At 37.7% G+C, this 12,971-nt stretch overlaps 1 protein-coding gene across 1 annotated transcript in view; it reads left to right on the forward strand.

The window, feature by feature from the left end:
- SCLT1 (sodium channel and clathrin linker 1) overlaps window positions 1-12,971 on the forward strand; it is a 225,149-nt gene that overhangs the window by 8,585 nt on the left and 203,593 nt on the right. Inside the window, exon 2 of the mRNA XM_049885324.1 lies at window positions 12,512-12,579. Within this exon, the coding sequence (XP_049741281.1) occupies window positions 12,512-12,579 (68 nt within the window). The remainder of the gene's footprint in view (window positions 1-12,511; window positions 12,580-12,971) is intronic.

Genomic DNA, 12,971 nt, shown 5'->3' on the forward strand with positions numbered 1-12,971 from the left:
AGCCTCCTCAGGATAGGTCTCTCTGCCTCTGGCCTTGCTGTCGGCCTCTCCACTGATGACTGACCCAGCTCACGGCCAGTGTAGCAGTTTTGTTCAGCTCTCTTAGCTACATTCCTAGCAGCAGGTTTCTGCCATCACCATTGACTGCCACAGTTCCCCTTCAGGGCCTGTTTCTGCCAGCTCTGCTGTAGGGCCTCTTCCAGACCCCTTGCTATCTTCATGTTACAGCCCTTAACTCACGTTACAGGTTTTTACAAGAGGTTTCTCACCTCCCCTCTCTGCGCTTCTTCTCTTTTCTTTCCTCTCTTGCCTTTTCTCATTTTTGTTGCTTTCTTCCTCTGAAACTTCTGTGGGGTTGGCTGTATACATAGGCATACTTCTTATCAATTTCAAGGCTTGACCCTCCCAGTTGGGCAACAAATTGACCAGTCCCCTTGGTGAACCATAGTCACTTGCTTTGCATAGTCTATAGTATATTGACCAATCCCTGCAAGATGCGTAAAGTAGACCAATCACAGGGCAAGCTGCAGCCCAGGGCCAGACAAAAAGTATTAAACCATCAAGTTGTTTACAGCTTTTCCAGGAAATGTCAACCAACTTGCACAAAGCAACAAACTCTGTGGGATAGAAAACTAGGGCAAAAGTAACTCCTCAGGGTTTAAGGGAAAAATCTTTCAAGCTGTTTTTCCAAAGAGCCACGGCAAAGGCCACCTAAAAGAACTCATCTCACCATAGCAGCATTTTGTTCCATTGTGCGTGGGGTTGCCATGAGTTGGGAGCCAATTCCATGGCAGCTAACAATAACAACAACAAACATAAACCACTTGTGATCCTATATATACCAGCAAAATAATTGTTGTTGTGTGCCATTGAGCTGATCCCAACTCATAGTGACCCTACGTGACAGAGTAGAACTACCCCGTAGGGTTTCCTAGGCTGTAAGCTTAATGGGAGTAGTTCAACAGTTCTTTTCTCCTATGGAGCTGCTGGTGGGTTCAAATCACTGATCTTTTGGTTATCAGCGAAGCAGTTAATCGTTGTGCCACCAGGGTTCCTTCAAGAATGTTTAGAACATGTCATTTTAGTAAGATGCCATTACAAATAGCAACAAAAGTTTAAGATAGCTAGTGATAAGTCTTAACAAAAGATATATAAGATTTTTATGGTTGAGATTATCAAATCACTGAGTACATAAAAGACCTAGGTAAATGAAGAAACATCAATTTTATGGATGGAAAACTTAATATGGTAATATGTCGGTTCTTCCATGAATTAATGGGTTTATTCAATGCAATCCCAAATTTAGTTGTGATGACCTGGTTCTAAAATCTATGTGAAATAACCAAGAGGGTTTTAAAGACCATCAAGTTGGGAAATCTCATCTTACCAGATATTAAGATTTATTATAAATATTTTATTATTAAATCAATATTATATTGGGAAATTAGTACATACATAAATCAGTGGAGTAAAACAAAGAGGATATAACAGCCCCACACATCCTTCAACACTTATTACAGAAAAGGATGGGTTCCTGGATAAGAAGTAACATAAATCAAATCCCCAAAATATGAAGATTAATCAAATTCCCACTTTCCTACTTCTCAGTTATGTCTGACACCAGGTGCTTGCGTGGCACTCTCTCTCTGGCACTCTTCCTCTCTGCCCCTAGCCACCTGGAGCTAAGTCAAAGCCCTCAAGTTAAAAGGACGTTGTCCTTCAGACTGTCAGCTGCAAGTTTGGGGAGTTGCACATGATACCCCAAACTTCTGACCTGCTGACTACAGATTCTGGGGTTTCCTATTACTCCTTCAGGATGCCAGCCACAAGCTGGGAGCCTTTCCTGGGTTCCCTCACTTTTACCTGTTGGCTCTTCCTATTTCTTTGGGTTTGATAATTTACTGGAATAACTCACAGAACTCATAGAAAGTACTATACTTAATGATTATAGATTTATTGTAGCAAAAGCATACGAATCAGTATCATCACAAGGAAGAGACACATGGGCAAGGTCTGGGAAGGTTCCCAACATAGAGCTTACCTGTTCCAAAAAAGGCACATCACCTCCCATTGCCAACCAGGAAGCTCCTTGAGCCTTTGTGGCCAGGGCTTTTATGATTAAGCCCTCATTGCATATGCATGATAGGCTAAATCATGCCTCCTGAAGTTAGTTGACATTGGTCTACCAGGTGAGAATTTTCTGGTCTGGCTAGCCCCCTACTTGTTAGCACAAATCTTGGAGGTTTCAGATGAAGGCCACCTCAGTTACTCCAGGGTTACTTCACAGAAACCAAGGACAAAGGCCAGAATTGTAGAGGGTCAGTGAAAAAGAGGAGGACCCAGAATGAGATGGATTAACACAGTGGCTGCAACAATGGGCTCAAGCATAATTACAATAGTGAGGATGGTACAGGGCCAGGCAGTGTTTTGTTCTGTCGTACATACAGTCGCTATGAGTCGGAATCGGCTCAGTGGCACCTAACAACAACAACATCGCACAGCAGACAATGCAAGTCAGTAGGAAAAGGATAGATTATTCAGCTAATGGTGCTAGGACACTTGGCTATGTGAATAGGGGAAAAAAATGAAAATACTTTTCTCAACATTGAAAAAATCATCTCAAGGTTTATTGAAGGTGTTATAGATTGAATTGTGTCTTCCAAAAAGAAACATAGCGGTCCTGATGCCTGTACCTATAGATATAGCCTTTTTTGGAAATAGGGATTTTCCTTTGTCATGTTGATGAGGTCATACCAGAGTAGAGTTGGTCCTAAACCTAATCATTTCTGAGCAGTGTCTTATAAAAGGAACAGCATAGACAGACACACAAGGGGAAAGACAGATACCATGTCTACAAGCAAAGGAACACCAAGAATTGCTGACAGACACCAGAAACTAGGAGAGAGGCCCATGGGATGAATTAACACGGCCAAGACCGTGATTTGGACCTCTAGAACTGTGAGAAAATTAATTCTTGTTCTTTAATGCCACCCACTTGTGGTATTTTTTGTTATGGCAGCGCTAAATAGCTAAGACAGAAAGAGTAAATTCTCTCTAAATTTTCAAGATAAAAAAAAAAAAAGAGGATGGCTTTATGACCTTGGGATAGGGGAAGACTTCTTCAACAGAAACAAACATTTTTGACTGAAAAGGAAAAAATATATACATAGACTAAAAGGAAAAGCTTGGGTATCACAAAAGACATCATCAGTAAGCGACCAGACCAGCTACGGATTGGGAGAATAAATTTACAATACATACAACTGAGAGTTAATTAGTTTCCATAATTTATAAAGATCTTTCACAAAGAAAAATACATTCACGCCAATAGAAAAATGGTTAGAGTATGACCATTCATAGAAATAAAACCTGAAAAGCCACTAAAAATATGAAAAGATGTCAATTTCACGGGGAATCCAGGAAATGCAAATTAAACAACAGTGAGATAAATACTTGTTGAATAAAAAAGAAAAGTAAAATTTTCACCAGATTTAAGTCAGTCTATAAAGATTGAATGTCTTTCCCCAGTTATCAACCCGTAATTGGCTTTTAACCCTTAATTAGTGAGAACTCAGATCTAGTGTATTTTTACTTGAAAACTCTATCAAGGAAAAAAAGTTTGTATTGGAATTTGTATTGCAATTATTCATGACCATAACTCTTACCTGCTTTTGAGATTGGGAAGGAAGAAGAATAGGCAGAAACCTGGGGATATAAACCCATTGCCATGAAGTCGATTCCGACTCATAGCGACTCTATAGGACAGAGTAGAACTGCCTCATAGGGTTTCCAAGGAACATGTGGTGGATTCGAACTGCCGACCTTTTGGTTAGCAGCTGTAGCTCTTAACCACTACGCCACCAAGGTTCCCCTGGGGCTATAAAAAAAAAAAATTGTAGCTCTTAACCACTACGCCACCAAGGTTCCCCTGGGGCTATAGTGGTGATGAAATTTTAGTGTTTCGTGTCAAGTAACTACTCAAAAGTTCTGAGGGTAGCTACCTGGAGTTAACCGAACTGCAAGACTTGAGGGCACAGTTCCCAAGATTGCTCTCACTTCTGACACAAACTGCATTTTCAGGGGCTTCGCAAAACCACTCTTAAGATAGATAATTGGCTAGAAGGATTCACAAATCTCAGTGAAATCTATTATACTCACTGTTATGATTTGTTATAGGGAAAGGATACAGGTTAAAATCAGCCAGAGGAAGAGACACATAGGGCAGAGTCTGGGAGGGTCCCAAAGGCAAAGCTTCCATCAGCCCCGGGTCATGTTAACCTCTGAATACCAGTGGGTGACAATGCACAGGGAGTATTGCCACCCAGGGAAGTTTGACCAAGCTTTGGTGTCCAGAGTTTCTACCTGGGCTTCATTACATAGGCATGGATGATTGATTGCCAAGGTAGTCGAACTGTCTCCAGGTCAGCTGATGTCTGTATAACCCAATGCTCACGTGTGAAATCACATGGTCAGTCTTTCTCCCTAAAACTGTTGGATGTGGCCTGCCTCACCCTCAGATTACTGTGGACAGTTCCCTCCCTAAACAAAGACACTCGTGTCAGGTATGAATAGATTATCTCCCAGAACGCAAGGGCAAGGATCAGACCTCTCATTGGGCAAGGCCAAATTCTCTACTACACAGTAAAAATAACACATTGTGGATAATTCCTCTTAAACTCAATAAGAAGGAAAAAATTTTACATTATTAATACTTTGTAATTACTTGTTCCTTTATCCGAATCACATGTATGTGTCATATTTCTCTATTAAGTTATACATACTTTTAAGAAACTGTTCTCTGAAGCTCCCAAGATAAAATATATATGCTATAAAAAAGGTCTGCAGTTTGAATCCATGTGTGTGTGTATGTATATATGTATATATATGTGTATATATATGTATTGTTTATGTATAAATGTACGGATAGGTAGAGAAAACAAATATAAAGCTCAGTGAATTATTACAAAGTGAACATTCATATAACCACATACAGGTCAAGATACAGAACACTAGTAGCACCTCAGAAAACCCGTCGTAGTCATAACTTCTCCCTTCTCTCCAAAGATAATCAAGGATAACCAATATCTTCAGTTTTACACTATGGTTTTTCCTATGTTAGAACTCCATGTAAATGGAGTCATATATTGTATGTCCCTCAATATTTGGCTTCTTTTGTTCAACGTTATGTTTTTGAGATTTATCTGCATTGTGCGAGTAGATGCACTTTGTTCATTTCATTGCTGTAGGGTATTCCAGTTTTTAAACTTATGATATGTATTTATCCATTCTTCTTTTGATAAATATTTGGATTGTATCCAGTTCGGGGGCCATTGGGAATACTGTTATCAACGTTTTTTATCATTGCCTTTGGTGCTCAAAGTACGCACATTTTGGTTGGGTATATTCCTAGGAATTATGTACGTGTTTAATTAAAGTTGTACTAATTTACACACTCACCAGCAATGTTTGGGAGTTTGATTTATTCCACATTCTCACTAACACTTGTTATTTAATTTTAACTGTTCATTTTATTGTAATTTTAATTTGTAATTTCTTGATGCCTAATAAGGCTGATTAGGTCTTCTATATTTATTGGCCACCAGGATATCCTTTTTGTGAAGTGTCCATTCAAATCTGGTTACCATTTTTCTATAGGTTTGTCTGCTTTTTAATTGATAAAAGTTCTTTGTATATCCGGGACATGTCCTTTGTCAGTTAAATGTGTTAGAGATATTTCCTCCCTGTCTACGGCTTGCATTTTTGCTCTCTTTGCTATCTCTTTTTAATGAACAGAAGTTCGTAATTTTAATGTAACCTAGTTTATCAGTCTTTTCTTTTATGGTTAGTGTGTTTTGTGTCCTGATTAAAAATTCTTTCCCTACTCTAAGGTCATAAAGATATTCTCTTAGTCATGTTCTAAAAATGTTATTGTTTTGACACTTACGTTAAGGTATGCAATCTACCTAGAATTGTTTTTTGTAAATAGCGTTTCATTCTTTTCCATGAAGCTATCTAGTTGACCCAGATCACTTACAAAAAGATTGTCCTTTCCCCATTGCTCTGGAATGAGTGCCCTTTTAGTCATAATTCAGTCACTCATGTATGTTTCTGGATTTTGGATTCTCTTCTGTTGGTCAGTTTTGTTTATTCTTTTACACCGACCCTATCTAAATTACTGCCACTTTGTAATAAATCTTGATATCTGGTAGAGCAAATTGTCCTCCCTGGTTTATCTTTTCCAAAAGTGTCTTGGCTCTTCTCTTTGCATTTTTGTCCATATTTTAAAATCAGCTTTTCAAGTTCCATAATATACTCTTTTGGAGTATTATTTGGGATTGCACTGAAATCTGTAGATCAATTTGGGAAGAACTGACATCTGTACAATACTGACCCTTCTAAACTATGAGTAGCAGTCCCTGGGTGGCACAAATCGTTAAGTGCTCAACTACTAACCAAAAGGTTGGCCATTTGAACCATCAAGAGGCACCTGGGAAAACAGGCCAGTTGATCTGCTTTCAAAAGGTCACAGTTTTGAAAACCCGGTGGAGCAGTTCTGCTCTGCACACATAGGATCACAAAGAGTCGAAATCAACTCAGCAGCAACTAACTTCAACATCAAAAAAAAACATGAGTATCTCTTTCCACTTATTCAAGTCTTTCATATATCCTTATAATGTTTCATAGTTTTTTGTGTAAAAGTTTTACACGTCTCGTGTTAGACTGGTTCCTAGGCATTGCTATTGTAAATGGTATTTTTAAGAAGTATTATTTTTTAACTTTACATTGCCAGCATATAAATGTAAAGAAATATATCTAATTTTTGTATATTGAACTTGGGTCTAGCAACCTTGCTGTGCTTATTTATTGATTCTAAGAATTTACCTGTGTATCATCCAGCAATTCTACTCCTAGACATTTAAGAGCAGTGACATGAATAAGCATATGCACACCTATGTTCATTGCAGCATTATTCACAATAGCAAAAAGATGGAAACATCCTAAGTGCCCATCAATGTATGAATGGATAAACAAATTGTGGTACATACATACAGTGGAGTACATGGAATACATACGTAGTTATAAAGAATAATGATGAGTCCTTGAAACATATTATAACATTATAACAATTGTGAGATTGGTTCACTGGGTTTGAAGGCTTAGGACCATAGTCTCATGGGACAAGTCAGTCAATTGGTATAACATAGTTCATAAAGTTTATGTTCTACACCCTACTTTGGTGAGTAGCATCTGGGGTCTTAAAAACTTGTGAGCCACCAACCTTTTGGTTAGCAGTTGAATGCTTTAACCACAGTGCCACCAAGGTACCTTATTACATGTGGAAGACTTTATGCTGAGTAAAATAACTCAATCACAAAAGGACAGATATTGTATGATTGCACTTTTGTAAAAAGAATAGGTATACATACAGAAAACAATGTTCTTTGGTGATTACCAGGAACGGAAGGGGAAATTAATTGCTAGATATTAGACACTTGCTATTTTTGGTGATGGGAAAGGCAATATTGAATGCAGGTGAAGTGTGCACAAATTTGAGCGAAGTAAATGATGATACTAAGAAGTACATACAAATAAGGGACATTTTTGGTAAATGATATAGCATATATGGAAGCCTTGGTGGCATAGTGGTTAAGAGCAACAGCTGCTAACCAAAAGTTCGGCAGTTAGAATCAGCGAGGTGCTCCTTAGAAATCCCATGGGGCAGTTCTAGTTTGTCCTATAGGGTTGCTATGAGTTGGAATCGACTCGACGGCAGCAGGTTTAGTATAACATATACAATTTTGCAACAACAGCAACATCAACCAATAAACTATGTGTGGTGACATAGGCAGATAAGTATGCATATGTGTGTATAGGAAGGTATATGTGTGTACATACACATACACATATTGGTGTATCTGTAGGCATAGATATATACATATTTGTGCTGCATATATATTCATATGTATAATAAATCACAAAGGGGGAACAGTTACAGATACTTTCTAGACATAACCAGACACCTCGCAAGATTGATTCATTGGGTTCGAAGGCTTAGGACCATAGTCTCATGGGACAAGTCAGTCAGTTGGTATCACATAGTTCATAAAGTTTATGTTCTACACCCTAGTTTGGTGAGTAACATCTGGGGTCTTAAAAACTTGTGAGCCACAAGCCTTTTGGTTAGCAGTTGAATGCTTTAACCACAGCGCCACCAAGGCTGTTTATTACATTACCATAAACCTCCAATAAACTGTTGAATAAATGTCATGACAATTTATCCTTGTGTAATTCCCAATTTGCAAGGGAAAGTTTTCAGTACTTTTCACCTTTAAGTATAGTGTTTGCTGTGTGTTTTATGTAGATAACCATTACTATTCCTACTTTGCTAAGGCTTTGTCATGAATATATCTTGAATTTTATCAGATGCTTCTTTTACAACTATTGAGGTGATCATATTTGTTGATCCTCCTTTTTTGTATCTGAATTTTCTAGGGCTATCTATTATTCCTTCGCTCAATTTTCTTTGCGTTTAATTTACTGTTATTTTTTGGATTTTGTGGGATGGGTTCTTAGCTCATTTTTTGCTGTTGTTAGGTGCCGTCGAGTCAGTTCCAACTCATTGTGATCCCCTGCACAACAGAACAAAACACTGCATGGTCTTGAGCCATTCTCACAATTGTTGCTGTGTCCATTTTGTTGCAGCCACTGTGTCATTTCATCTCGTTGAGGATATTCCTCTTTTTCACTGACCCTCTGTGTTACAAAGCATGATGTCTTTTGGCTCCTCCTGATAACATGTAAAAAGTAAGTTAGATGAAGTCTCACTGTCCTCACTTCTAAGTAGTATTCTGGCTGTACTTATTTCAAGACAGATTTGTTGGTTCTTCTGACCATATGTGGTATGTTTAATATTTTTCACCAACACCATAATTCAAATACATCAACTCTTCTTTGATCTTCCTTATTTATATTTCAGCTTTCCCATGCATATGAGATGATTGAAAATACCATGGCTTGGGTCAGGTAAACCTTAGTTCTCAAAGTGACATCTTCACTTTTTAACACTTGAAAGAGCAGATTCGCCCAATGCAATACATCATTTGATTTCTTGACTGCTGCTTCCATGGGCGTTAATTGTGGATCCAAGTAAAATGAAATCCTGGACAACTTCAATCTCTTTTCCATTTTTCTTGATGTTGCTTATTGGTCCGATTATGAGCATTTTTGTTTTCTTTGAGTTGTAACCCATACTGATGGCTATAGTCTTTGATCTTCATCAGTAAGTGCTTCAAATCCCCTTCACTTTCAGCAAACAAGGTTGAGTTATCTGCATATCACAGGTTGTTAATGAGTCTTCCTCTCATCCCGATGCCATGTTCTTCTTCATGTGGTCCAGTTTCTCAGATTATTTGCTCAGCACACAGATCGAATAAGTATGGTGAAAGGATACAACCCTGATGCACACCTTTCCTGATTTTAAACCATGTAGTATCCCCTTAGTGTGTTCGAACAAGTGGCTCTTGGCCTATGTACAGATTCCATATCCACACGATTAAATATTCTGGAATTCCCAGTCTTCTCAGTGTTATCTATAATTTGTTATGATCCACATAGTCAAGTGCTTTTGGATAGTCAATAAAACATAGGTAAGCGTCTTTCTGGAATTCTCTGCTTTCAGCCAAGATCTATCTGACATCAGCAATGATATCCCTTGTTCCAAGTCCTCTTCTGAATCAGGCTTGTATTTCTGGCAGTTTCCTGTGGATGTACTGCTGCAATCATTTTTGAATTATCTTCAGCCTAATTTTAGTTGCATGTTGTATTAATGATATTGTTTGATAATTTTTGCATTCTGCTGGATCACCTTTTTTTTTTAATTATGATTTAGGTGACAGTTTACAGAGTAAAGTAGTTTCTCATTAAGCAGTTAATATGCAAATTGTTTTGTGACATTGGTTGCAAACCCCGCAATATGTCAACGTTCTCCCCTTCTCCACCCCAGGTTCCCTGTTTCCATTTGTCCAGTTTTCCTGTCCCTTCCTGTCTTCTTGTCCTTGCTTTTGGACTGGTTTGCCCATTATTCTCACATACATGATTGAACTATGAAACATGTCCCTCAGGTATGTTATTGTTGGCCTTATAGACCTGTCTAATCTTTGGTAAAAGGTGAACCTCAGGAGTGACTTTAGTACTAAGTTAAGAGGGTATTTGGGGCTATACTGCCAAGGTTTCTCTGTCAGAGCAACAAGCCTGGTCTCTGTGTGTGTGTGTGTTTGTGTGTGTGTGTGTGTGTGAATTTGAATGGATCACCTTTCTTTGGAATGGGCACAAATATGAGTTTCTTCCAGCCTGTTAGCCAGGTAGCTAGCTGTCTTCCAAATTTCTTGGCATAGACAAGTTAATGTTTCCAGTGTTGCAACTGTTTGTTGAAACATCTCAATCAGTATTCCATCCATTCCTGGCACCTTGTTTTTCACCAATGCCTTCAGTGTGGCTTGGGCTTCCTCCTTCAATACCACTGGTTCTTGATCATATACCACCTCGTGAAATGGCTGAATGTCGATTAGTTCTATTTGGTATAGTGACTCTGTATACTCCTTCCATCTCCTTTTGATGCTTCTTGCATGATTCAATTTTTTGCCCATAGAAATTTTCAGTATTGCAACTCCAGGCATGAATTTTTTTTTCCAGTTCTTTCAGCTTGAGAAATGTCGAGCATGTTCTTCCCTTTTGGTTTTCTAACTCCTGGTCTTTGCACATTTTACTACATTACACTGTCTTTCGAGCTGCGCTTTGAAACCTTCTATTCAGCTCTTTTTACTTTGTCATTTCTTTTTTTTGCTTTAGCTACTCTAGGTTTAAGAGCAAGTTTCTAACATCCATTTTTTTTTTTTTTCTGTCTTTTTAATGACCTTTTTCTTTCTTCATGTGTGATATCCTTGATGTCGTCCTATAACTTGTCTGGTCTTCGGTCATTAGTGTTCAATGTATCTAATCTATTCTTGAGATCGTCTGTAAATTCAGGTGAGATATACTCAAGGTCATACTTTAGCTCTCCTGGACTTGTTTGAATTTTCTTCAACTTCATCTTGAATGCATATGAGCAATTGATGGTCTGTTCAGCAGTCAGCCCCTGGCCTTGTTCAGACTGATGATATTGAGCTTCCTCATCTTCTATTCTCACAGATGTAGTTGATTTGATTTCTATGTATTCTATCAGCGAGGTCCACATGTATAGTTGCCATTTATGTTGTTGAAAAAAGTGTTTGCAATGAATAAGTCGACCGTCTTACAAAATTCTATAATGTGATCTCTGGTGTTGTTTCTGTCACCAACATCATGTTTTCCAACTACTGATCCTCCTCCTTTGTTTCCAGCTTTCAAATTGCAATCATCAGTAATTATTAATACATCTTGCTTGCATGTTTGATCAATTTCAGACTGGAGAAGTTAGTAAAAATCTTCAATTTCTTCATCTTTGGCCTTAGTGGTTGGTGTATAAATTTGCATAATAGTTTTATTAACTGGCCTTCCTTGTAGATGTATGGATATTATGCTATAACTGAGAATGTTATACTTCCTAGTATAGGCAAGTAAAGCTGTAAATTTCTCTTTAAGCAAGTTTTGAGGTATCACATTTTCATCATCATTCAGTTTGAAATACTTCTAAATTTGTAATTCGTTCTAAGACCCATGGGTTATTTAAAAGTGATTTTTTAACTTACAGACATATGGGATTTTCCCTTTACTTTTTCTTTTTTTATTCTAACTGAATTGTGCTAATGCCAGACAACGTACTCTGTATGGCTTCAGTCCTTTGGAATGTTTTGAGACTTCCTCTATTGACAGCAAATTATCAACTTTTAAGTGATTCATGTGATCATGACAAAAATGTGTATTATGCAGTTGCTGGGTGTTTTGTCCTATGTATGTTTGTTGATATGAACAAAAATAGGTTCTTATTCTTACTGAGAGCTCTTGGTCTGTTCTGGACCTTCTTTTTCTGTTGCCGGTATTGCCCTCCCCAGCTTAATTTGGATTCTCTACCCTGTAGTTTCTCCTCTATATGAGAGTTTGTCCTGGAAGAGAGTTTCAGAAGATCTTAAAAATTCTATGTAACATGGCTAGAGCTTATCTTTCTAATTTTTTGAAAGATAACCTAGTTTATTCTAGTAACAGGAATGAAAAAAATGTGGAGACTATTTTTTGACTCTACCAACCTGAAGAATAAGTCAAGAGAGTTGGAGAATTCAAGTTTATTAAATCAGAAAAGTTAATTCTTTTCAGCTGTTCTGTTTCCCAGTGGCAGGACTTATTTGGGTTAAGTGTATAAAGGACTTCTTGAAGCTCTAAAATGGTATGTTGAAACTGGTGATTCATTTTATTTTGAAAAGCACTGGAGACTAGAGGTTTTACATAGTATACATTAAATAATAATTACTATATCTCTAATTTTAACAAATTGAACATTACCCAATGAACTACAAGTTGATTGTTTTCTTTGTTTCAGATCAGAGACTAAATGCAGTTCTCAGGCGGTATCAAATGGAAAATTTTTCTAAATATTCATCTGTGCAGGTATGTAAATTAAATAAGGTCTAATAATGTAGTTCAAATTTAGTTGTAAATATATCTACATAACTATGAATATAGAATAAATTCTATTTAGGATTATTCTTATGTGAAGTTGCCTACAGCACTGCTATGGATTGAATTGTGTCCTCCAAAAACATTTGTCAACTTGGGTAGGCCATGATTCCCAGTATTGTGTGACCGTCTACCATTTTGTCATCTGATGTGATTTTCCTGTGTGTTGTAAATCCTATCTCTATGATGTTGATGAGATGGAATTAGTGGCAGTTATGATCGTGAAGCAGGACTCAATCTACAAGATGAGGTTGTGTCTTGAGCCAGCCTCTTTTGAGATATAAAAGAGAAAAGTGACCAGAGAGACATGGGGGACCTCATAC

The sequence above is a fragment of the Elephas maximus genome, chromosome 5 (assembly GCF_024166365.1).
Source record: "Elephas maximus indicus isolate mEleMax1 chromosome 5, mEleMax1 primary haplotype, whole genome shotgun sequence".
In the NCBI taxonomy this organism is placed as follows: Eukaryota; Metazoa; Chordata; class Mammalia; order Proboscidea; family Elephantidae; genus Elephas; species Elephas maximus.